The following is a 27,931-nucleotide window of genomic DNA, read 5'->3' as shown; positions in this document are numbered from 1 at the left end:
CTATATAAGTCCCATCAGCTATAGTTCGTTTTTTTAGTCCTTTAATTGAAAAACACATTTAAAAATAAGTTACGGCAAATACTTATGTAACAATTATGAATCTAATACGATCATTTATATTCTTCGGCTTTCATAAGTAATCGTTTTTGATTTTTATAAAGCGTTTTTCAATTAAAAGACATGTCAAGATCGCTTACCTTCTTGCAAGTTCTTTCTAATGCTAAAAACACGAACTATAACAACTATGCTAACTATGTTAGAAACATGAACTATAGTGCTGGGAATAGGCGCGTGAGAGGATGGGCATCACATAAAATTTTGAATTTCTTCACGAATGTATGCAGTTTTCCTCACGATTTTTTCCTTCGCCGAAAAGCTACTGGTAAATAATATGCCGTGAATGCCGTGAATATTACCACGCTGTTAAAATAATCTGCTGGACGGCACAGTTACATAAATATCAAATTATATTTCGTAAATAGTGTATGCCTGGCGTTCCATTTGTTAACCATTGAACAATCCAATCTGCATAATACTAGTAACAACGTTTCAAAGTTTGTAATATAAACCATTTTGATGACAGACACTTATTAACATTCCAATTTAATTATAATTTGACATGACTGCTAAATTGTGTTTCGTTTACAATATACCTAGTTGAGTTACTTAATGGAAATAATAATTGAATGTCCAATGTTATAAGAGCAAGTCAATGATAACAAGAATTTGATACCTTACATTTAAATTGTTTTAGAGTTTATGTTGTGTATCTTCAAAGGTACTTTAGGATATTAAATGTCAATTCTTTAGCTTAGGTATAGATATAAAGCACCAAAACAAAATAACGCCTGATATTTTATCCTAGCAATAAATCTCTAACTGCGCAATTGCGAGAACGAAACAAGTGTCACGCCAATAACGAGACATTGCTTCGCGAGAATCGCGAGTTATGGATATTCCCTTTTCAATTTGAACGAAGCTGAAGATGTAGAAAATTGTGTATTTAATCGTATCACAGAGATAATTGAATGCAGTATGAAACGAGTTTTGAGAAAAGAAAATTTATTTTTAATATGATCAATATTAAGTTTTAAGCGAGTTTTAGTTTGTAACTTCATAACAAAGCTACATTTATTGGGCAAGACGTGTAAAATCTAAGGGCCAGTGCACCAACCACATTTAGGGGACTGATCAACGCCACGCAGCAGTCAAGTCAGCGTTAGGTTTTTTTTAGTTTTTGACGGCATATCATTATTTGCCGTTAAAAACTACTTATGGTCTAAGATCCCACATATATGGTCGACCTTCACCAATCTGTCTGACGGGTGAAGCTATGAAAATATGAAAGAAAATACATTTTTGAAAACAATTTTTTTCGGCAAATTCCAGCGATTTGTCTGACGATTTTTTTCAAAAATTTATTAAAAATAGCCTTGACCATATTTCTTTAGGCAACCCTATTTATTTATGTTCTGGAACATATTTTCTTTCATATTTTCATAGTTTCATTCGTCAGACAGATTGGTGAAGGTCGGCCATATGTGGGATCCTAGGGTAAGACCACCAGTGAATGAACACTTAAGCAATTATCCAAGTTTGAAAAATCATTGCTCAGCATTCATTAACAATTGTAATAATAATAATTAACTGCAATTTAATCAAACCTCATTTAATAAATAAGAAAGTAATTTCTGCGATTTTTAGTTACTTTCATAGTTTTTGAGTTATACCAGAATTTACCAAAAACTACCCAAAAACCTAATGAATGAACATAAAAACTAGTGAATGAACATTATTTAACTCTTTTTAATTAGCATATTAAAATCATTTTTATCACAAACACCGTTTCCGGTGCTATTTTAATAGGTATAGCGATAGCGTTTATATCTTTTTATCACTCCATATTGACTTCGAATCGATTAGAATGTAATAAAATGATGGTTATTCACCAATAGGTAACATAGAAACCCGTTACATATTAAACGGAAAAAATAAAATCAACCATTAAAACAAGAACCAAACGTGCATATTTTGATGAAAAGGGGTCATGCTCATCAAATAATGCTTAAAATAATAAACTTGTCACTGCATTGTTCGTGGTTACACTGTTCATACATAGAATTTGTAGAAATCCAATGAATGAACAAGCCAAATTTTGTATCGTTCATACATAGGCATGACAAATCTAGTAAATGGACTATAGAAATTTGGTTTGTTCCAATACTGGCTAAATGAATCAGAATCGTTTTCTATGCAGAATCACAAAAAACAAGCTCAATACGATTGCGTTTACATATACATTTGGGAAAAAAATTAAATCTACGCGACACCAGTAAATGAACACACTGTTCATTTACTGGTTTCAGAACATTTGATGAGCCAGTAATGGAACTATCTATACATCTATACATATAATAAAGCTGTAGAGGGTCGAAAGTCTGTACATGGAAGATATTTGAAAAAAAGTTGGCTGGGGATACTTAGAATCGATAACAGAACACGTTCCAACAGTTTTTAGAATTTTTGTCTGTTTATCTGTTTGTCTGTTTATCTGTTTATCTGTTTGTCTGTTTATTTGAACGCGCATCACGTGAAAACGGCCGAACGGATTTTGATGCAAACTTTACTAATGGCTACAAATATAATGACCACCAAAAAATACTTTGGTACCCTAAATAAAAAAATCATGCATACCAAAAAAAATTACTGAACACCAAAAAAATAAGGCCTAAAATTACAAAAGTACCACCATTTTAATTACGACTGCACTTCAAATTGTATTCGAATACCAAATATATTGAATGATTACCAAAAATCATTAATGATCACCAAATCTTGAAGACCAAATAAATGCGATATTTTCACCTAAATAAACCACTATAATACCAAAAAATTTATACATATTACCAAATAAAGTAAAATGATGCCAAAATTACTAGCCCCTCCCGCTCAACCCCCGTACCCCGCACCGCATACCTTAGGTAGGCATACTGAAATGCTACTAGAAAAGTAGGTTAGGTTAGGTTTGTACTACTATCAGTTAAGTGGGCTAGGTTAACACTGCGACCCTTACAGAACGAATTGCTACAAGAAAAGTGGGTTAGGTTAGGTTTGAACTGCGACCCTTACAGAACCGAAATGCTACTAGAAAAGTGGGTTAGGTTAGGTTTGAACTGTGACCCTTAAAGAAACGATATGCTACTAGAAAAGTGGGTTAGGTTAGGTTTGAACTTTGAACTCCGACCCACACAGAAACGAAATTCTACTTGAAAAGTGGGTTAGGTTAGGTTTGAACTGCGACCCTTCCAGATAATAAATGCTACTATAAAAGTGGGTTAGGTTAGGTTTGAACTGCGAACCTTACAGAAACGAAATGTTACTAGAAAAGTGGGTTAGATTAGGTTTGAACTGCAACCCATACAGAAACGAAATGCTACTAGAAAATTTTGCTTTGCTTTAATAGGATAGCAAGATTTAAAAATTTGGTTATAATTTTACATTAAAATGGAGTTCTAATTTTGGTGGTCATTTACTATTTTTGGGTTTACAATGATTATTTTGGTGTCATTTTATTTAATAGGATAGCACGATGTAAAAATTTGGTTATCAATTGACATTAAACTGGGGTTTGAAATTTGGTAATTATTTACAATTTTTGGGTTGATAATGATTAATTTGGTGTAATTTCCTTTAATAGGATAGTAAAATGTAATAAAATTGGTAATCATTTCACATTAAAATGGTGTTATAATTTTGGTGATCATTCATTATTTTAGGGTGGTAAAGTAGATTTTTTTGGTATTAAATTTTATTAAATCTGGTGATCAGTTAAATAGCAGCCTTTACTAATCTGTCGAGAAAATCTCCGGCCAGGTTATAGGCTATAAAAATTTAACCCTTAAAAGGGGGGGTAGCCACAGCACTCGCTTGATTTAAGTTTGCCCCTGAATCTTATGGCGCTACTTAGGAAGGAGGGGCAAACTTTTTTCAAATATGTGCTACCACTATTGAGTACCCTGGTAAACTAACAGATGGCTCTGAATTTAATACGTAGTGACATGAATAGCCACCGAGGAAGGCTTTTACCAAATTAACTCTAAGTTTAGATGAGGGGGTACGGACATGAACAAATTTAATTGAATAATTATGTCGATTTAATAATATACAACAAAATTAAACGACAGTGAATTAATTACCCCTCATTGCACAGTGCCATCTTTTTCACGACTACCCACAAAAATAGAGAAAGAGTGTATTGTGTTTTCAGCGTTCGTGTTTGTATGTAGGTATATATTTATTTATCTGAGTTTCTTTATTACACCTTAACTTCTGAATGCCTTAACCTTAGCCCGACTACGGAATGCAAATCGGTTATTTTTTGTATAGAAATAATCGGTTTTTAACCGAAACCGCGGTTATTTCCATACAAAAAATAAGCGATTTGCATATATTCCTTAAGCCCGACGTACGTGACACGCTGTACGCTTACCAAAGCCTTCGGCGCCCTCATAGTAAAACCTTCGGTCCAGTGCCGGATTAACCAATAAGCAAATCAAGCACGTGCTTAGGGCACCACGTTCAGGGGGGGCACCAAAATGCCAGGTTGAAAAAGTGGAACAAATTTTAAAATTAGGGACAGACACATCGTTTTTACCACACGATTTTTTTTAGCTGTCCAAAAGCTAATTTGCAAAAATAATGGCGCGTAATTCTTTGGTCGGTAGCAGTAGAAGAGTCGTGATTACATGCATAGATTCGATTTCAACCCAATCTTTTGCCGTTCGGCGTTAGGTCTTATGCGAGGCCTTCTGCCTTACGGCAAAGTTGATCTTCTGCCTTACTTACACTTGGGCGTGGATCCAAATCCAAGCTTTCCTCTTTCGCAGCTGGGCCTACTGCCTTGCTCACACTTCGCCAATTCAATTCACTTGGTCAATTCCAAGCACTGCTTTCTTGCATCTTTTATGCATGAAAACAACCTCGCTGAGACCCTTAAATATCGAGCCCTATGCGAAGCTAGGCTGATAGAAAACTGTCCCATCCCTTCTTTGTATGAAATCCTGAATTCGCGCCTGATTGGGACTAAAAGTAAAATTGCGTTTTTTTATATCAAAAAATTTTCGCGCTCGCTTCGCTCGCGTTTTTAATAACTTTCTAAGGTGTGATAAAGGTGACATTCGGGTGGCGACTGCAGCAGTATTACTCTGTTGCAACGTTACTGCTGCGGTACTGTATATTTTCGTGATATAATGATGTGACTGATTTCCATACTAAAAGTAAAAGTGTACAACTGTCTATCATATTGCGTTTTTATATCCAAAGATTTTCGCGCTCGCTTCGCTCGCGTTTTCGATTACGTTCTAACCTAACATATGATAAAGGTGACATTCGGGTGGCGACTGCAGCAGCATTAGGTACTCTGTTGCAACATTACTGCTGCGGCACTGTCAATTTTCGTGATAAAATGATGTGACTGATTCCCATTCTCAGCTGTAATGCGGCAATGAACTTCACTCAATTTACCAAAAAAAAAATGTAACCTTAATGACCCTAGGGAGAGGGGGCACCATGGTCTAGAAATTCTTAGGGCATCAAAATATCTTAATCCGGCACTGCTTCGGACTTATCCCGACGTACGTGTCGCGCTGTACGCGTTCCAAAGCCGGGCGCCTTCGGCGCCCTCATACTAAAAGAATCTGGCGTAGCCCGACAACGTGGCGCGCTGCACGTGGTCCAAAGCCAGGCGACTTCGACTTTCTCATACTAAAAGGGACGTACGTGACACGCTGTATGGTTACCAAAGCCGAGGCGCCCTCATACTCAAAGAGTCTGGCGTAGACCGACGTACGTGATACACTGTACGCGTTCCAAAGCCGGGCGCCTTCGGCGCCCTCATACTCAAAGCGTCGGGAGTAGCCCGACGTATGTGGCGAGCTGTACGCGTTCCAAAGCCGGACGCCTACGGCACCCTGATACTAAAAGTGTTGGACGTAGACCGACGTACGTGACACGCTGTACGCGTTCCAAATGAGGGCGCCTTGCCCTCATACTTAAAGTCAGGCGTAGACCGACGTACGTGACACGCTGTACGCATTCTAAAGCCGGGCGCCTCCGGCGCCCTCATACTCAGAGCGTCGGGCGTAACGTACGCGTTTCAAAACTGGGCGTCTTCGGCGCCCTCATACTAAAAGAGTCGGGCGTAGACCGACGTACGTGACACGCTGTACGCTTACCAAATTGGGCGCCGAAGGCACCCTCATACTCAAAGCGTCGGGCTACGCCCGACGCACGTGGCACGCTGTACGCGTTCCAAAGCCGGGCGCCTTCGGCGTCCTCGTACTAAAGGTGTCGGGCGTACACCGACGTACGTGATACGCTGTACGCGTTCCAAAGCCGGGCGCCTCCCTCATAATCAAAGCGTCGGGCGTAACGTACGCGTTTCAAAGCTGGGCGTCTTCGGCGCCCTCATACTAAAAGAGTCGGGCGTAGACCGACGTACGTGACACGCTGTACGCTTACCAAATTGGGCGCCGAAGGCACCCTCATACTCAAAGCGTCGGGCTACGCCCGACGCACGTGGCACGCTGTACGCGTTCCAAAGCCGGGCGCCTTCGGCGTCCTCGTACTAAAGGTGTCGGGCGTACACCGACGTACGTGATACGCTGTACGCGTTCCAAAGCCGGGCGCCTCCCTCATACTCAAAGCGTCGGGCGTAACGTACGCGTTTCAAAGCTGGGCGTCTTCGGCGCCCTCATACTAAAAGAGTCGGGCGTAGACCGACGTACAGGACACGCTGTACGCTTGCCAAAGTTGGGCGCCGAAGGCACCCTCATACTCAAAGCGTCGGGCTACGCCCGACGCACGTGGCACGCTGGGCGCGTTCGAAAGCCGGGCGCCTTCGGCGCCCTCATACTAAAAGTGTCGGGAATTGCCCGACGTATGTGGCGCACTGCACGCGGTCCAAAGCTAGGCGACTTCGACTTTCTCATACTAAAAGAGTCGGGCGTAGTCGGACTACTACAAATCGCGCTCTAAAAAGTATGAAACAATAAGATAGAATTATTTTAAGAAATTATCATGCAGGAAATTATAAATGATATAATTTTTTGAATAAAAAAATACAGCGTAATGTAATTTACTATTTTTTATATATTTAGCAGCTTATTGACCCAAACCGAATTCCACGCGGGCGGAGCCGCGGGCACAGCTAGTAAAAAATAAAGACTTAATCGCATAATACGCCGAGAAAGTGTACATAAATAGAAGGTTCAACTCTTAATCTAACCAAATAACTAAACTTTTTACTGGTAAAGATTCAATAAGCACTTCAAATGTCGCTCCAAACGTACACTGTTCTTATCTGGGATCTAACATTTCCATACAAAACTTCAAATCCAGAAATACGTAAACTTCAAACGCCAGTCACATCCTAACTGGGCGAAAATAAATTTATTACGGGTTGTCATTGCATAGGAAATAGAGTTGTTAATAATAAAAAAAATAAGACAAGTGGAAGAAATTGCTATATTTCTTATTTTAGACAAAAAACGTGATTTTGTTCATTCACTGGGGGGTGTTCATTCACTGGAGGGTTTACCCTATTAGGTAAATATGAAATACCTTGAACAACATTCGCTACTTAATACAGAGAAGTTTCTTAACACATTAGGTATATAAACCTTGTATTTTCAGAACTGAAACATTAATACTGAACCAGTATGGAGCGGAATTAAAGTCAAATAATGTGCATGCAATTCAATTTAAGAACCGTTCTGAATATTGCCTGACGCTTCAGGCAATTCAGAAATGGGTTTCAGAAATATACGTACACCCAAGGGTTAGGTTAGTAATAGAAATTCTAGGTATACAAACAAACAGGAGTTGTTTCGTACAGATAATAGCCGTATACTGCTCGAATAGCACGTATGTAGATAACTATGTACATATAGTCCATAGACAGAAGATAGAAATTTAGTGGGATGTGGTTGAAAACATTTCTACAAGTTTCTCCTGAAAACTGCATCGACCCTCAAAGCAACGAACATAATAACTATGAAACAACGAAAACAAATGTTAAGTACTGATTATATGGACACTAGTTATAAATGTGCGGGGATGGTTGTGAGTATTGTGACACACAGGTTAATACAAAAGGGTATGCGGCTAAGGTCTCAACTTTTTTACTTTATTAGGCACCTACTTATAATCAAAGGACCGACGTACTAAATCTGTAATCCACCTACTTACCATGAAATTAATATGATGATGACTGAGCTTACTATGGTACTCGGTCGAATTTTGTAAGATTGACTGACAAATGACAATAATATATTTACCTACTTCTAAACGAGGCATTCTGGTAAGCTCACCTAACAAGTCCTGTTGCGGTAGCCACTTATACAACCAACTAGCTGTTGCCCGCGACTTCGTCCGCGTGGAATCTTATCTTCAACATTTTACATCTTTAGTACCTATAATTTTCATATCCAAGCAATGTTGAAATTAAGTACTTTTCTTTTTTAGCAAGTTGTATGAAGTTTTAAGTCAAGTGGATTAATTTTGATGTTGGTTGCTGAAATTTCCTTTTTTGTATTCTCATAATAGGTACCTCTATGCCCTTATACAAAGATTCAAGTTCCGCACTCACAAAATATCTGATCTCCATACAAACTTTCAACCCCTTTCTCACCACCTTTGGTGATGATTTTCAAAAATGATTGAATTAGTTTTCATGTTTTTTAATTTAATACCTTTTTTTGCAAAAAGTTCAAGTTCCTAACTTAAAATTAAATGTATACCCCAAGATGAACTTTTATCTCCTTTTTAACCCCCTTAGGGGTTGAATTTCCAAAAACGTGTCGTATATAAAAAATGATGTTGTTGTGTAGAAGGAATAATAAGGCTTTTAAAATGTTTAAATAATTAATGGGAGTGATGCCTCGGATGAGATCCGCAGTAAAACATTGGACTATTGGAGTACAAGGGTCCTCTTGTTACTCTAACCTGGTTAATGGGAACTTGATAGGATATTGAAAAGATAAAACCAAATATATGACATGCAATTTAATACAATTCGCTAACTACTACAATGCACTCCGCTTTAGGGCGGGCGCTGCTCAGAATACAATCGGTTTCTCTAAACTGTCGGCGGTTATGGGGTGACACTATAGTAAACCTTAATCTACGATCGCGAGAGGGACGAGACGCGGGGTCTTGGCCAAAACCTGGGATAAAAGTCTAGTGCACTCACGGCGGCAAGGCTGTCCGACACCCGGCTCGCGGGTCAAGGCCGTGCCCTACGGCTTGATGGTGGCGCCAACGTGATGCGCCTCGGAGCCGATAGGCCACGCAAGTGAAGGGGAGGCCTGTGTGAAGCACCTCGGGATCGCCAGGCGGCACGCAGTCCACAGGCCTTGGAAACTGCGCCCTGCGGTGAAAACCAGCGTCCCCACGACGCTCAGCACATCAGGGAGCGCGCAACGGCGCTCGGAGCAACGCGACCGTCGGCCATGCTTGCTCTCGCCGGCGGCACGGAAAGCACTCGGTGGGCTACGCCCTTTTCGCGCACAACACATACACACACGGCGCACTTTACATATATCCCAATCTTCCACCGGCCAGGGCAGGCGGCGGAAGGGGGCGAGGCGGTTTATTTCGATATTCAATTAGGAGCTGTATAAATGCTAGCGTGCCCCAGTACCAACTCTCTATCCATTGTCGATTCTAGCAAAATCCCCAGCCCTCCGTTTCGATCCATATCGACGCATCAAACGTCAAACCAACTTAAACCTTTTCCAAATCATATGACTCTCGAAAAAATATCAATGCTCATTAATACTTGTAATATTTTAAGTGGTTAATAATAATTACTAATAATTATATTTCTATCGTACGTTTCCTACCTTGTTTCATTCAGAATACCTTCTTTCCGATGCGGTAACTAAACGCATAGTCTACTCTCTGACAGTTCTCCTGTCAAAATTTCAACCTTTTCACACCTTCATATTCACTATTTATGTTTCATAAAAATTCCGAAAATGATTCTAAAATACTAATTAAATTAGGAAGTGACCTATTTGAGCAGTTGGGGTAGACCAGGGGGATCATTTTGGTATGCATGAAGCCAGGTTTGGTTCACCAATCTCCGCGCAATCTGGGTGACAAGTTCCGTTCAAGTGGCATACTCTTTAGCCTTGTTTCTTCGAAACCAGTTAACCAGGAGGCAGGATACGCCAACCAACCTACAGCTGAGAAGGTACATTATAGTTTTACCTAAGTGTCATACTCTGGTGTATGTTATTTTGTTGGAAATGCGACAGTCATGTTGTACCGGTTATCTTGTATGGAAAAGCATGTATTTACCCTAGGCAAATACGTAGCATCGCTACAATATCCCCTCTCTCGGCAAAGAGGTTAAGCGCCGCTTAACCGAGGCAGCCGGGGTAACCGGAGAAAAAAAAATCTTTTCCCAAAAAATCATCTGGTCCAGTAGGACGTTAACTATACATGCGGACATATACATGCGCTCCATATTTATTATCGTTTGACACTAAACCTAGATTTATTTATTTAGTATGCTACTTAATATTTATCTTTAATTTACCTATGTTATGTTCTAGAACTATAACGTAGACGTATACCTCTTAACACTATGCTGTGGTCAGATCATGACTATCACGTGTTTCACATTAGAAATCACAGCGTGTGGCCACCACACTGTGGTTTCTGCTACTCAACTAAAAAATATAACCTAGATTTCCTTTGAAATAGTCTTAAGTTGTATAATGTAGTCGCTATAGTTAATAATGAGCTAACTCTCATTTTGAGGCTAATTGATATCTTTTAATGCTAACAAAAATATTAGTTATCTTTGATTAGGCTAATTTATTCTAATTAATTAGTATATTACATGTATTTCTATTCCTAATGTAATGCTACCTATTGATATACTAATAGTTATGTTTTACTATAGCGTGCTCTGCTATGCCTATATTCCTACAAATACAAAGCCACTAGTACCCTAATATAATGTGGTTACTAGTTGGTAGTTTTTATTTATTACTTATACTAGCAATAGTGGAAGTTACTTGTAACTCGCACTTAAATCAAACTCCTATATGCAGCCAATGGGCTTGCATTAATTGAAAAAGAAAAAACTTGGTTTTCTTTTCCATGTCTTACTTAGTGTATTATATCCACCATAATTGAGTCACCCTGGGCCCTTAGGGTATGTAGTTACTTATAAAATTTGATTTCCTAGGAAATGCTTGGAACAAATGTTGACCAGTTGGGTCAAAGAAGCATGTATGCTTGAAAAAAAGAATGGGCTAAATCTTAGTATGCCCTAATAATATAAAATAAATTGTTACGTGTGACATACACCTTGTGGGACTTTAATTATGTCCTTGACATGATACTTTCCAATTTTACCCGTGTCTATCTCCTGAAGATCATATACGACATCCGAATGCTTCTTAATGACTTTGCATTTCAGGAAGCGCGGTGCCAATTTTGCGGAGAAGAAGTGTGCTGCATTTGACTGTACAAAATTACGCCTCCATACGATATCGCCTACGCTTAGCCGCAGTTCCTTACGGCGCAGGTTATATCGTACCGCGTTTTGTTTGTACGCTTTGGTCAAAGCATCAGTGACGCGCTGGAAGATATCTGCCATCTCGTTGAGAGCAGTTGCTCTGTCGGACCGGTTGGAAATTTGGAGGTCGTCTAACGAATTTGGAATACCGCCCCTAATGGAATGCAGCATGCCATCCGTCATCATCTCTCGCCCCTTTGCCAACAAGAATGGTGTATGCCCCGTTACAATATTAATAGTGCTATTCAAAGATAGCTGGATTTGCGGTAGGTACTTGGACCAGTTCCTTTGGTCTTGTCCTACTAAAATAGCTAGGCAGGTCTCAATAGTTTGATTAAAGCGTTCTACTGTATTAGATTGAGGTGCGTAATATGCGTTATAAAATATCCTTGGTATTGAGTGTGTGGCACAGAAATCTTTAAATTGTTTACTTTGGAATATTGTTGCGTTGTCGCAGATTAAAACACATGGGATTCCCTCTTTATTTAAAATTTCTGATTCTATAAATGTAGTTACTGTTTTAGTTGTTGCAGTTCTAAGTGGGTGAATCCAACAATATTTTGTAAATACATCAACTATAGATAGTATGTAGACGTGACCAGAATATGATTGTACTAAAGGACCTATTAGGTCGATAGATAGAGTGTGTATAGGTTTATTAACCTTTTTCTGGTTTGTCATGTGCCCATGTGGAGGCTGATTTGAGTGTTTGTATGCTTTACACTTCTCACACGTGGCCACATAATTTTTCACGTCTGCATACATGCCTTTCCAAAAATAGTTTTCTTTAATTTTTGATAAAGTTTTAAATGTGCCAGGATGTACTGTTAGTTTTTCATGATTTTCTTTAATGCATTCTGGTATTAATTCTCTAGGCAAAACTATTTTCCAATTATTTTCGGTTTGTAAATTTGATATTGGTTTTGAATATCTAAATAGTACTTTATTTTTTATTTGATAGTTTTTATGAAATACTGGGTTTGTTTCTACATTTTTAAATAATTTATTATACCAATTATCTTTAGAACTGCAACCTCCTTCGAATATTACTGCCTCGATACGTGACAAAACGTCTGGTACTACGTGCATGGAGCCTTTTTTATGTCTAATTTCAAAGTCAAAACAAGATAACTGCATTGCCCATCGCGCCAAACGACCTGAAGGGTTGTTTAGCGTTTTGAGCCATTTTAGCGACATATGGTCGGTGACCACCACAAAGCGGCTACCTTCTATGTACGGTCTAAAATGATTTATTGAGTCCACTAATGCTAGGAGTTCACGTTCGGTTGTGCTGTAATTTCGTTCGGTTTTCGTAAGCAACCTAGAATAAAAAGCTACAGGTTGTTCTATACCGCTCAATTCCTGAATAAGTACGCTCCCGATGCCGACGCTTGATGCATCTGAATGGATCTGGAATGGTTTGGAAAAATCAGGGCAGGCGAGCACCGGAGCCTGGGTGAGGGCTTCTTTAAGCGCTAGGAATGACCTCTCTGCTTCCACTGTCCAGTCTACGGTGTCTCTTCCCTTCTTCTTGCCAATTAAAGCTGTCATCGGGGCTATGATAGTTGAAAAATTTGCCACGAATCGTCGGTAATAAGAACAGAGCCCTATAAATGCGCGTAGTTGCTTAGCGGTTGTTGGGCGCGGGAAATTTTTAATGCTATCTAGCTTTTGTGGATCTGTTAGTAGACCTTGTGAACCGACTATGTATCCAAGGTACCTAAGCTCTGATTTACAAAATTCGCACTTACTAAAATTTATAGTTAGACCTGCCTTGCTTAAAGCTTGAAAAACGTCATTTAAAATAACGATATGCTCTTCAAACGAATTGGTAGCTACGAGAAGGTCGTCACAATATGCAAATATCTTCTCGCCGTATTTATGGTGAAAAAGAGAGTCTACCAAACGTTGTAATTCACAGCCCGCGTTCGAGATACCGAACGGGACGCGTTTAAATTCAAATAGTCCGCGGTTTGGTACCACAAATGCACATTTTTGACATGACGTGCCGGAGCCGTCGACGTTGTCGGAGTCACATAAAGAAATTTGCCAGTAAGCCGCCGACAAGTCGATTGAGCTTAAATAACGTGTGCCACGTAAATTATCTAAAATTGAATTAATGTATGGTACAGGATATGAGTCCTTGACTGTGACGTCGTTAAGTTTTCTGGCGTCTAAACAAAATCTCCAGGAACCGTCTTTTTTTGGGGTCATAACAACGGGGTTAGACCATGGTGATTTAGATGGTGCTATCACGCCCAGCTGAAGCATCCGGTCTACTTCGTCATTTAAAGCCTTGAGTTTAACCGGTGAAAGCGGATAATATCGTTGTTTTATTGGTGGCCCCGTTGTTGTGATCTTGTGCTCTACTAGAGATGTTTTACCCAGACCTCGCTCCTCTGTACTGATTGACTTAAATTTATTTATTACTTTGTCCAGTTGAATTGATTCGAGAGGGGAGAGATCATGTTTTGGCACTATGGCACATAATGTTTTTAGTGACTCCGGCCTAAGTGATGTTTTCCTTTTTAGAAGGTGAATATCTTTTAATTTAAAAATATCTATTAATTCTAGTGTTAATATAGAATCCATGCCAAAAATGAAGTCATCAGATACTTCTGGGATTACCATAAACATGATATTATAAAGCATCCCTCTGAAATTGATTGGTAATAGGATTTTACCTATGACCTCAACGACAGAACGGTTTGCACAAGTCGCAGTTGTAGTGTAATTTATTAAATTAAATCCTAAATTTAAGAAATGTTTATGGTAATTGTTCCCTATTATACTTAAATTTGCTCCTGAGTCCATTAGACCTGTATATATTCGTTCTTGTACCTCAAAATCAATGTAAATTCGGTTATCTCCTTCAACCGCCTTTACACCAGGAGTCACCGCACCTAAATATAGTGTGTTTGATATTGTTTTGATGGCTCCTGGTCTATCTAGTTTTTTTGGACATTGTCTGCTTCCGGCGCTGGTCTGCCCTTGGCAGGATTACATTTGTGGCAAGTGCTTGTAAGCACATTTTTCTGACCGCACTGAAAGCAAACAATGCCTGGAATAGTGCGGCATTGTTGGTATGAATGTCCCGATTTTTTACATTTTTTACAAGTAAGTTGGTTGTTTTTATTATTTACCTGTCTTTGTGTATTATTGCTCTTGAAATTTCTCTGATTATAAGTTTTAATTTCGTTAATTTGTTTTATTTGTTTTGTTGTTTTGGAATTATTTGTAGACCCAGGTAAGCCTGAATAAGCTTCAAAACGTTTGCCTATAGCAATAAGATTTTGGATGCTATTCGAGTCGTCGACAGCCAACAGGTGCCCATATGATGGCAAAATGTTATGTTTAATTATCTGCAGTAAGGTTGTTTCCGATAATTTTGTTGTCAGCCGCGCATTCATAGTTTGCATCTCCAATATGTAAAAATGTAATGATTGGCCTGGTGATTGTCGGTGTTCTCGAATAGTTTTTTCTAAAGTATAATCATTGTCTATTGATGTAAAAAACGATCTGAAAAGATCTTGCAATTCCGACAACGAGGAGACTCCGTCGCGTATGTGCCTATAGTAATCTAAGGCTTTACCGCTTAGTAAATCTGCAAAACATTTAAGCACTTTGTGCTCCGGAGTGTCTCGGCTACGTCTGTAGTCATCAATCCTAAGGAAGAAGTCGGTGACATCTGAGTCACCTGAAAATTTCAAATTCCACGACCGCAAATGGTCCTCGCGCAATACATGCACGATGCGTTCTGTACTGCCTGTAGTCCCCGTCGTAGGGGTTGTAGTGACTGCCCCTGTTAAGGTTGAGTTGGTTTGACGGACAAGGCCCGGAGCCCCCAAATATGGTAAAATAGACTCTAGTGGTTTTGGCGTGGATGGGCCGGGTAGGTGGGCGTCTGCAGCAGCACCCCGCGGTCGTGTATTGACATACGAAGGATTGAATCCTGTTAATTCACGAGTAGTGGTGGGGGGTTTGCCTTCCCTCTCACCTGTGTCATGGAATTCGTCCCCTTCCTCCTCCGACATGTCGGTAAGATTGCTGCTTTACTTGTGTCAGGGTGTGCACCTAAGTATTATAAGCTAATAACACTTCGGTAGATATATGAAGTATTGAAGTACACTACCACTATGCTCTCGACTGGAGCGTGGTAGAAAAAATAATTTGTGGCTAAGCACTATGCTAACTATTCATAGTGTAGCCTAATAATAATTACAATAAATAATAAATTTGCTACTCTGTCACAAGTAAAGTTACAAATTAAATGGTATTGTATTTTTTTAAGACCAATAATTGCATTTAATTCTTTTTTTTTTAACTGATACTAATTTTATACATTTATCTTATCGCTCTCCCAAGCTCACAGCAACCAGGTTGATATTTAAAACTTTTTTTCGGGCGCCATTGTCGTATATAAAAAATGATGTTGTTGTGTAGAAGGAATAATAAGGCTTTTAAAATGTTTAAATAATTAATGGGAGTGATGCCTCGGATGAGATCCGCAGTAAAACATTGGACTATTGGAGTACAAGGGTCCTCTTGTTACTCTAACCTGGTTAATGGGAACTTGATAGGATATTGAAAAGATAAAACCAAATATATGACATGCAATTTAATACAATTCGCTAACTACTACAATGCACTCCGCTTTAGGGCGGGCGCTGCTCAGAATACAATCGGTTTCTCTAAACTGTCGGCGGTTATGGGGTGACACTATAGTAAACCTTAATCTACGATCGCGAGAGGGACGAGACGCGGGGTCTTGGCCAAAACCTGGGATAAAAGTCTAGTGCACTCACGGCGGCAAGGCTGTCCGACACCCGGCTCGCGGGTCAAGGCCGTGCCCTACGGCTTGATGGTGGCGCCAACGTGATGCGCCTCGGAGCCGATAGGCCACGCAAGTGAAGGGGAGGCCTGTGTGAAGCACCTCGGGATCGCCAGGCGGCACGCAGTCCACAGGCCTTGGAAACTGCGCCCTGCGGTGAAAACCAGCGTCCCCACGACGCTCAGCACATCAGGGAGCGCGCAACGGCGCTCGGAGCAACGCGACCGTCGGCCATGCTTGCTCTCGCCGGCGGCACGGAAAGCACTCGGTGGGCTACGCCCTTTTCGCGCACAACACATACACACACGGCGCACTTTACATATATCCCAATCTTCCACCGGCCAGGGCAGGCGGCGGAAGGGGGCGAGGCGGTTTATTTCGATATTCAATTAGGAGCTGTATAAATGCTAGCGTGCCCCAGTACCAACTCTCTATCCATTGTCGATTCTAGCAAAATCCCCAGCCCTCCGTTTCGATCCATATCGACGCATCAAACGTCAAACCAACTTAACCTTAACAGGGGCAGTCACTACAACCCCTACGACGGGGACTACAGGCAGTACAGAACGCATCGTGCATGTATTGCGCGAGGACCATTTGCGGTCGTGGAATTTGAAATTTTCAGGTGACTCAGATGTCACCGACTTCTTCCTTAGGATTGATGACTACAGACGTAGCCGAGACACTCCGGAGCACAAAGTGCTTAAATGTTTTGCAGATTTACTAAGGCCTGTAAGGCCTGTAAGGTTCCAAGGCCTGTGGACTGCGTGCCGCCTGGCGATCCCGAGGTGCTTCACACAGGCCTCCCCTTCACTTGCGTGGCCTATCGGCTCCGAGGCGCATCACGTTGGCGCCACCATCAAGCCGTAGGGCACGGCCTTGACCCGCGAGCCGGGTGTCGGACAGCCTTGCCGCCGTGAGTGCACTAGACTTTTATCCCAGGTTTTGGCCAAGACCCCGCGTCTCGTCCCTCTCGCGATCGTAGATTAAGGTTTACTATAGTGTCACCCCATAACCGCCGACAGTTTAGAGAAACCGATTGTATTCTGAGCAGCGCCCGCCCTAAAGCGGAGTGCATTGTAGTAGTTAGCGAATTGTATTAAATTGCATGTCATATATTTGGTTTTATCTTTTCAATACCCTATCAAGTTCCCATTAACCAGGTTAGAGTAATAAGAGGACCCTTGCACTCCAATAGTCCAATGTTTCACTGCGGATCTTATCCGAGGCACTATTTCCATTAATTATTTAAACATTTTAAAAACCTTATTATTTCTTATACACGACAACATTATTTTTTATATACGACAATGAAGACGCGCTGGAAGATATCTGCCATCTCGTTGAGAGCAGTTGCTCTGTCGGACCGGTTGGAAATTTGGAGGTCGTCTAACGAATTTGGAATACCGCCCCTAATGGAATGCAGCATGCCATCCGTCATCATCTCTCGCCCCTTTGCCAACAAGAATGGTGTATGCCCCGTTACAATATTAATAGTGCTATTCAAAGATAGCTGGATTTGCGGTAGGTACTTGGACCAGTTCCTTTGGTCTTGTCCTACTAAAATAGCTAGGCAGGTCTCAATAGTTTGATTAAAGCGTTCTACTGTATTAGATTGAGGTGCGTAATATGCGTTATAAAATATCCTTGGATACGCATACGCATACGCATAGTCTACTCTCTGACAGTTCTCCTGTCAAAATTTCAACCTTTTCACACCTTCATATTCACTATTTATGTTTCATAAAAATTCCGAAAATGATTCTAAAATACTAATTAAATTAGGAAGTGACCTATTTGAGCAGTTGGGGTAGACCAGGGGGATCATTTTGGTATGCATGAAGCCAGGTTTGGTTCACCAATCTCCGCGCAATCTGGGTGACAAGTTCCGTTCAAGTGGCATACTCTTTAGCCTTGTTTCTTCGAAACCAGTTAACCAGGAGGCAGGATACGCCAACCAACCTACAGCTGAGAAGGTACATTATAGTTTTACCTAAGTGTCATACTCTGGTGTATGTTATTTTGTTGGAAATGCGACAGTCATGTTGTACCGGTTATCTTGTATGGAAAAGCATGTATTTACCCTAGGCAAATACGTAGCATCGCTACAAACGTTGCAATTACTTTTTTTTGTAATCGGCTATTATGTCTTTCTAAGAAGTTTCAAAGCATTTGTAACGGATTCAAACTTTGAACCCCATTTTAACCCTGTTAGGGGATGAATTTTACAAATCGCTGAAATCACTTTTATTGTCTTCTAATAATATCCCCAAATACAAAGATTCAAGTCTCGCGCTGGATAAAAATTTTGATATCCATACAAACTTTCAACCCCTTTTTCACCACCTTGGGGGATGAATTTTCTAAAACGCTGAGATTAGTTTTCTTGTATTTGAATTTGATACTTTTTTACAAAGTTTCAAGTTCGTAGCTTAAAATAAAATTTGCACCCGAAGACGAACTTTCATCCCCTTTTTAACCCCCTTAGGGGTTGAATTTCCAAAAACGTTGAAATTACTTATTTTTGTGATCGACTATTACCTATGCTTTTCTAAGTTTCAAAGCATTTGTAATGGATTAAAATTTTCAACCCCTTTTTAACCCTGTTAGGGGATGAATTTTACAAAACGCTGAAATTACTTTTCCTGTCTTCTAATAATATCCCTAAATATAAAGATTCAACTCCACCACTCGAAAAAAATTTTGATATCCATACAAACTTTCAACCCCTTTTTCACCACCTTAGGGGATGAATTTTCAAAAACGCTGAAATTAGTTTTCTTGTATTTTAATAATATATCTTTTTACGAAGTTTCAAATTCCTAGCTTAAAAGAAAACTTTAACCCCATACAAACTTTCATCACCTTTTTAACCCCCTTAGGGGTTGAATTTCTCAAAATCGCTTCTTATCTCTTGTACACTTTATAAATGCAATCTGGTGTGCAAATTTCAACTTTCTGGCTTTTGTAGTTTCGGCTCTGCGTTGATGAATCAGTCAGTCAGTCAGTCAGGACACTTGCATTTATATATATAGATTAGCAAGCCTGCCGAGCGCGCGCGTTGATGGTCAGACCGTTAGGTGGTTTATGGTACTTCAACCCAGCACTTTTGAACTGATGCTTACCTAACAAGTCCTGCTGTGGCAGGCACTTGAACAGCCTGACATTAGCCGGTATATCCGTCATGTTCTGCTCCATCCTGCTTCCACAGCACCCTCTGAAGAAGCCTGCCGAGCGCGTTGATGATGAGCCGGTAGACTGACAGCGGCATCTTGGATGTACGGACGGAGGAGTCCAATTGTTGTAGTACTGGACTATAATTAGGTGGTTTAACGCTATTTCAACCACTTTTGAGCTGATGCTTACCCAACAAGTCCTGCTGCGGTAGCCACTTGTACAGCCTGACATTAGGTGGTATGTCAGTCATGTTCTGCTCCCCATCCTGCTTCCACAGCACCCTCTGAGGAAGCCTGCCGAGCGCGTTGATGATCAGCCGATGGACTGACAGCGGCATCTTGGATGTACGGACGGAAGAACCCATGGAGATGTAGATGAAACCAGCGTCGCCGGCGCCGGAGATCCAGTCTTCAATGTCCTGGAGGGAATGTCATAGTCAACACATCACATCACAGTACTTACCGCCCGATTCGAACTTTAAGATACGTCCATTAATAGATGTAGAAACGATATGGATTAAATGTGTCAGTGTCAAAAGTGATGGTTTTGTTTGAAGAAACGTCACATTTGACACTGACATATCTAATCCATATCGTTTCTAGATCTATTAATTGACGTATCTTATTGCTCGATTTTGGAAATGAATTGGAGAATAACTAGATACGATATAGTAGAGATATGCGACGTCCCACAGAAAAGGTACCTTATGGCGGTTGGCGATTACGCTATTATTAACGCCGCTCCAATATTATTGCGGCGCTATGCGACGTAAGCGACGGCCGCTTGTATTGTAATAACTTTTTGCTGTTTGACCAATTTTGCAATAACAAAGACTCAACTTTCTGGCAAATTCTGTGCTCCTGGATTTGTCCAAAGTAGCGCTTCAAAAGTTTCAAAACTCTCTCGATTGCTAAGTTGGTGCAGTGTTATACTTGTATCTAACATATGCTGAAATGAGAGGTAGTTGCAAGCACTGGTTGGCCTCCGGAAAGTTTTCAAATTGCAAAACTTTTTTTACAGGGAAGATTTCAGAAATTTCTATAAAAACCTTATTGTGAACTTGTGTTAATGTTTTTACTTAAATTGCTGTTTTACTCGTACACTGACTGCTGCTGACAACTTTGATTAGTTTCTGGAAACTTTCAGCTATTTGCAAATACTTAGTTGCTGATTGAACGTTATAATCACGGCGGTAATGTAGCGGCGAACGTCACTAATTTTGTCAAATAAATTGACAATTACAGCGGCGCAGCATTAAGGTAACATTCCATTTCTGACCGCAGCTGCACTACTGCTCCGACACGTCGATGTTATTGTCAATTTCCAAAGTAAAATTAATGACAAAACAATGAATGACAGTAACGTCGCAACCGTAGTGCAGCTGTCGTTGGAAATAGACTGTCATCTTTAATGTCGGGCTTTAAGGCATCTGCAGTTAACATCGGAATTTACCTGTAGATTAACTTACCGGATTCAACCTCTTCGCCTCCTTGCAATGTATACACGCGACCTCTGCAACATTAGGCAAATACGGTCGCGGGTACGACACAGAATAATGGCCATTCTGTAGAATAAAGCTCACATTCTTCGCCATATCATACACATGAGGCATCTCTGGCCCAATGTGTCTCCTTAGCACTCCTTGGAGGAACACAGCCATGACGCTATGCATGGTGTAAGCTCCGATATACCAAGCTGCGTTCATAGCTCTGTCCACAACGCCCATGTTATCAGTGTATGCTTTGCCGAAGAAAGGGGTGACCGAAAATGGAGTAGGGCTCCCTGAGTTGCTTAAAGGCATGGCGTAGAAGCCAACTGTGTTGATGTACATGAAAGGGACTTTGAGTTTGTAGACGATGCCGAAGGCGCACTCGGGGTAGGTGCCGTCGAGGATGATCAGGTCGAAGTTCCGACCGGAACGGAGGAGGGCGCGCGTCTCAATGTCGCTTAAGAAGGCGTCGCAAGCCTGTGGATATAAAGAGATATGATTATGAAATTGGACTCTGTGCTTATCGAGGGTCATATATCATAAAGACTATTTGACCGGCTATTATTCAGCGCAATTTATTCTGCCCGGATTCTAGATATTTGCGTGCGCTGCAATATTCGTGGCGCTGCAATAATGCAGCAGTTATGCTCGTGCAGTCTGTATCTGAACGTCACCTTTAGAAAGAAACAATTTTAAAAGCATGACATCTTAGATAAAATTCTGCGCACGAATAATCCTATGTTATGTGTATATCGAAACTATGTATTTAATACCGTTTTTCACACAATGAGGTACATGTGGCAACATGTTTCCAAATAAAGCATACCCAAATGTTATGCGTGCACAGGCATTAATTAATATTTACCATTCATTAAATAGATTGCGCAAATATTTAATTGAATGTTAATCGTAAACTCGATTTCGTTTGTTTGTTCTGTACGGATATGATGGTCGTTCTTGTCTACGTGACAGCGTGATAAAACTGTATCCGTCACTTTCTATCCCACGGTGTTAAAAAGTGACTGTTATTTAATCACGTGGATAAAGATGGATAAAGCCATCCATAATACGCCAGCTGAAATGGTTTGGAAAGGCCCAATCAGATTTTTGATTGGAATACATTATCGTCGAAACAATCCTATCGTAAATAATTTAATGAAAATAGCTAAATAGAGTAAAAGCGTATTTTATTAGTTAATTAAGTATTTGCTATAGATTTCCATTCATCGGGTGTTATGTTGAGTCCTTAACACTGTACAAAAGATGCTAAACATTTTAATCAAAAAGGAATAATGGAGCATTTAGTGAAAGCGCTAAGATTAAAGAGGGAGGTTTTGGGATTATACTGAGCCCAACCCCGAAATCGAAAAACAACAAAAATTTGGCTGTTTCATACATTTTGGCTAGTAAAGTTAACTATGGGAGGGTAATTTTTTTAGCCACCGTGTATATCACACTTCTGTCGAATTCAACGACACCTCACGTGTCAAAAACTGTCCAGCCATTTGGGCTGTAGGGCGTGCGAAAGAAATGGACATACATTTACCATACCCTCCTTCTTACGAGTCGGATAATAAGGGAGTCCTCCTACTATTTAGCCACCTTGCCCGTACTCTTTGATACTGACTGTACATCAAATGGTTTATAGTTCGTAGCTTTGTAATAGAGCCCGGCGGCTAATCCTATTATCTATTGTTAAGTAAAACCGCACGTGCTACTTACCTGCAAAAAATGGTCATAATTATTCTATATGGCACCTGAGCGCGGGCTAGTCCAACGCTCAAAAAACCAGTGTAGGTGCGCTCTCCGATAACTCGCCTTTGTTACGGATCTCGATGACACATTTTAGACTGGTTCTGTAGTGTTCGGCTCGCCGGCACTCAGTAACCGAATGATACTTTTTATGCAGGTGGTTGTGGCACGTGGCACGAGCGGTTTTACTTAACAATAGACAATAGGATTAGCTCGGGCTCTATTAGAAACCTACGAACTATACCCGCTATTACTAAACTATCATCAATATCATTATCATCTTTCAGTCATTACCATTTACCTCATATCCGTATCTGAAGATATCTTTCACTGGCAACGGTTCTTCCCCCCTCATCCTGGCTCCCACCAGATCGTACGTCATATAGTTCCTCACGTAGGACACCAGGCCTTCGGGGGCTATCTCCTCCAGGCCCTGGATGTGGAAGTCAGGCGGGAAGGCGCTCATGAATGTGACGTTGTGGCCTCTGGAATATAGAATGGCAGGCAATAATCATTAATCACTTGTGCGTGTGGACGTTATTGGTCTAGGCAGGCCGCCCGATAAGACCAGGGTCATTACCACGAAAATTTAAATTCGCAAATTGTGGGATCTTTCTCTTTTACTCCAATGAAGGCGTAGTTAGAGTGACAGAGTAAGATGCCCGTAATCTGCGAACTTCGATTTACGCGGTAATAGCCGAAAAAAATTAACTGGCGGACTGGCGATCAGCCCCTTTAAGCAGGCCACTGACGAGCCTTCCAAATGGATGCCGTTACAATGGATTCATCCAAATGGACCGCATCCTAATACTAAACATTGTACGTTTTTGACATTCACGGACCGATTTTGGAATGTAGCCACGCTATTTGGACTGTTGGAAGGTTCGTCAGTGGCCACCTTTAGACATTTTGTTCTTCGTGTTCTAAGGGGAACACAAACCGCGCATACTTTTAAATGTTGTATCCTATCTTACATTAAAAATAAACAAAACTTACATAGTTTTCAACCAGTTTTAAAAGGCAATAAAATTTCTCGTCACCGTTTTAATGAATACCATACGTCCAACTTAATTCCTTGATTATACACTTCTGTCACGTACAGAATAGTAATTACAGCTGTGAGTAACACAAGGTTCACAGTAATATTTATTATCACACCGTAGGCAACGTAGTATATAACTAGCGTTGTTTATCACATGTTATGAATGAGTAACATTGGTTAGTAGACTACTTTACTGGTAAGACCTTACTTTTTGACAAGTGACGTGACCTCTGGCAAAATCCCATGTCATGATACCTTATTGAGTACAGTCGCCATCAGATATATCCCAGCAGCCAAGGTGCTCACAAATATCTGAACACGCCACTATTGTCAACGCGTTAGAGTGCGTGTTCAGATATTTTTGAGCACCTCGGCCGCTCTGATATATCTGATGGCGACTGTACATACTTCAATCAAACACTGGTTCAGTACTAATGAGTTACTAGAAAATTATGATGCATTATTTACTTATTTGGTTTTCTGGGGGCCCAGCGATGATGATCATCGTTTGCGTTGCGCATATTAGTGCGACAGAGAGACAGGCCGCGTAGCCAACATGGCAATCGCTTACGCTTGTCGCACTAAAGCCCCCTCCAGACTATGCGCGTGAATCGCGGGCGAAGCCGCGAACGCAAGTGTGGCGTCGATTTCGCATATTGTTCACGCCTTCGCGCCTTGTTCTCCGTTTTTTGTCGGTATTTCGGCCCGCGTCAAAGGAGACGCGAAGCGCGAACTTGCAAGACTCCACATTACACAATATTTTGGCTCCTCTGTGGCAAGATAAATATGAATTATATTATGATTATATTATATTAAGCAGCTATATTTTACGGTTTTACAATAAAAAAAAAAGGAAAAACAGCTAAATCACGTATGATGCCATAGACTAGCAGTTAAACTCGATCAGCTGATGCTTTTCCGCCATATTGCCGCAAACCAAACTGCGAAATCGCCATGAAGTGTGCGAGTATGGAGTCATACGTCAACTTCGCGATATGTTCGCTCCGCGACGTCGCGCCGCGATTCACGCACATAGTCTGGAGGGGGCTTAATATGAGAGAGACACAAAGCGTTTCGTTGTCGAAGCGATAGAGATTTTCACCGTGTCTAGACCGGCTGAAGGCGTTTCTTTGACGTAGCGCAAGCGATTTTCATCTTGGCTAGAGAAATGTTAAAGAAAACATCGCCAGATAGGTAACTAGAGTTTAAACCCAATTATTCAATAAGGCCTAGTATTCCTTCTGGCTTGGAAGGTCAGATCGTAATCAGAACCACCTTCGTATAACCCATATAACCATTCCAGTCGCAGAATCATCAAAGTGGTAACTAAATGTCAGATGTGTCGTAACAGAGTCCACACAATGTGTCTAGAATTGTTTCGAAACAAAGTGTCGTCGCCGTGTGTACACTTTTCCGTAACAAGGTGTCGACACATTTGTGTGCACTTTGCGTGCGGTTTGCGACTAAATCTGACAGCAAATTTGTGACAGCAAATGTCAATATAAAATACCTCTTGAAAACCAAGGTTTGTCAAACTACTATTAGTGTCTCGTGTGCTCGTAAGTAATTCTAGTAAGTCATCATGGGCGATGCAAATGATAATAATCGACCAAAACCATATAAACGCCCAACGACCGTCAACCTTTTACAGAAAAGTTTTTAAAGAAATGCAATAAGCTACTTAGGTCAGCCAACGAATGCTTCAAAAAGTTGTAGAGGGAAATGCTCGGAACACAATTTTTGACTCTGTAACTTGGTTAGTACAAGTTAGGAGGTGAACATATCAAAAGTCCCCGGCCGTAGCCCTTGAGCGGGGGGAAGAGAGGGGGCTTTGAAGGTCCCATTTTCCGGTTTTTCGATTATATCTCGGAAACTATGCATCTTAGCGACATGGCCACTCATACAAAATGAAAGTTAATTTAATTTGTTACAAGTTTATTCAGTCAATTTTTTCGATATGTTGAATAGTTTTTGAGATATCCGCTCTTGAAATTTTATTTAGGATTCTCAATTTTATCTTGATATATCTACATCAGTGAAGGTGCTAGGCCGTGTATGGTATCGTTTTCGCATAAATCTGGGTTGCTGAATCCATTTAAGGTATCACATTGACACCATTCCACAAAATTAAAAAAAATCTTTTTAGGGTTCCGTACCTCAAAAGCAAAAAACGGAATCCTTATAGGATCACTCGTGCGTCTGTATGTCTATCCGTCTGAATACACAAAATAGTTCTTTACCTATAGATGACAGGAAAACCTATTAGAAATGTGCAGTCAAGCGCGAGTCGGACTTAATGTACGGAACCCTTAATACGCGAGTCCGACTCGCACTTGGCCGGTTTTTTTTAAACTCCTCTTGACGCTTAACCGCTGAACCGATTTCGTTGAAATTTGGTATAGAAATAGTTTGCGTCCTGGAACAGGACATAGGATAGATCTTATAACCAAAATCATCTTTTGAAGGTGTGAAAAGTGGCGTGGAAATTTGTACGGGAAATCAATAACCGCTAAACCGATTTATATTAAATTTGGGATGGTCTACATCTTTGATTTAGTTAAAAATGATAAAAAAACATGACCACAAACCTAAACTTAAACAGTATTAACTTCAAGAAGTCAATTCTGAATTCCCCCCTACACCTCATTTCACACCTTTAAAGGATGATTTTTGAGATAACTTATTATGTCCTGTCTCGGGACTCAAAATATATGTGTACTAAATTTAAATTAAAACTGTTCAGCAGTTTAAGCGTGAAGAGGAGTTTAAAAGAAAGTATTTTAATAAGTTTATATGTTTTTACTTTGGAATGGTGTCAATGTGATACCATAACTAAATTTGGTACTGCGAATTTATACGAAAATGATACCAAACATGGTCTCGTAGTTTTACTGTTGTAGAAGTCAAAATAAAATTGAGAGCCCTAAATTCTTATTACTTGGCCAAACTTGTGTAGAAGGAAAAGGAAAAATAAAAGTCTTCGGCTGGAATATAAGACACAAATATAATTTTTATTTTTGCGTTACTATTTCAATCATCAAATATAAACATAGCTTGATTATATTATTCTAGTGAGATCCTCATAGATAAACAAAAACATTTACTTAAAAAATTACAAGGTCGAAATGTCACGGAACTTGTGAGAGTAATATGTGAAAAATAAAAACTTTTATGACAAAAAAATCTGGACACAATTTAAGAAGCATACAATTGCGTCAATCTGTATTTTTGCTTGTTTCATTACTTCCTTGCTTCTTTTTTGTCCTTTGTATTCTGTAGCAATTTGTTAGATCTGAAAATAAAGATAACTTGCGTCGTCACGGATGTCGATTTATAGGTTTTAGGGAGTGCAGAATTCGAAAACGATGATCATTTTATAATCCAAGATGGCGACTACGTATTTTGTCATAAAAGTCGTCATAAATATCGTTTTATAGGTTTTAGGAAGTGCCGATTTCGAAAATGATGACCAGTTTGGAATCCAAGATGTGTGCCGTGCACTTTGTCATAAAAGTCGTCATGGATATCGTTTTATAGGTTTTAGGGAGTGCAGAATTCGAAAATGATGACCATTTTGGATTCCAAGATGTCTGCCGTGCACTTTGTCATATAAGCCGTCATAGATGTTGATTTGTAGGTGTTAGGAAGAGCAGATTTCGAAAATGATGACCATGACCAATAAAACGACATCCATGTCGACTTTTAACATAGTGCATGGCCGCCATCTTGGATTCCAAAATAGTTATTATGTTCGAAATCTGCGCCCCCCAAAACCTATAAAACGACACCCATGACGACTTTTATGACATAGTGTATGGCCGCCATTCTGGATTCCAAAATGGTCATCATTTTCGAAAGCGGGGCCCCCTAAAACCTATAAAACGACATCCATGACGACTTTTATGACATAGTGCATGGCCGCCATCTTGGAATCCAAAATGGTCATCGTTTTCGTAATCTGCGCCCCCTAAAACCTATAAAACGATACCCATGACGACTTTTATGACATAGTGCATGGCCACCATTTTGGAATCCAAAATGGTCATC

General features: G+C 40.3%; 1 protein-coding gene across 1 annotated transcript in view; it reads right to left on the bottom strand.

Annotated features, from left to right (window-relative positions):
• LOC134671479 (UDP-glucosyltransferase 2) overlaps window positions 1–27,931 on the bottom strand; it is a 64,993-nt gene that overhangs the window by 1,854 nt on the left and 35,208 nt on the right. The window contains exons 3-5 of the mRNA XM_063529345.1: window positions 23,144–23,327; window positions 21,070–21,567; window positions 19,791–20,019 (exon numbers count right to left, since the gene is read on the bottom strand). Coding sequence (XP_063385415.1) covers window positions 19,791–20,019; window positions 21,070–21,567; window positions 23,144–23,327 — 911 coding nt within the window. The remainder of the gene's footprint in view (window positions 1–19,790; window positions 20,020–21,069; window positions 21,568–23,143; window positions 23,328–27,931) is intronic.

This window comes from Cydia fagiglandana, chromosome 15, assembly GCF_963556715.1.
Source record: "Cydia fagiglandana chromosome 15, ilCydFagi1.1, whole genome shotgun sequence".
NCBI classification, from domain to species: domain Eukaryota; kingdom Metazoa; phylum Arthropoda; class Insecta; order Lepidoptera; family Tortricidae; genus Cydia; species Cydia fagiglandana.
Note: the sequence above shows the minus strand (reverse complement) of the source record. Positions and strands in the feature narration are given on the sequence as shown.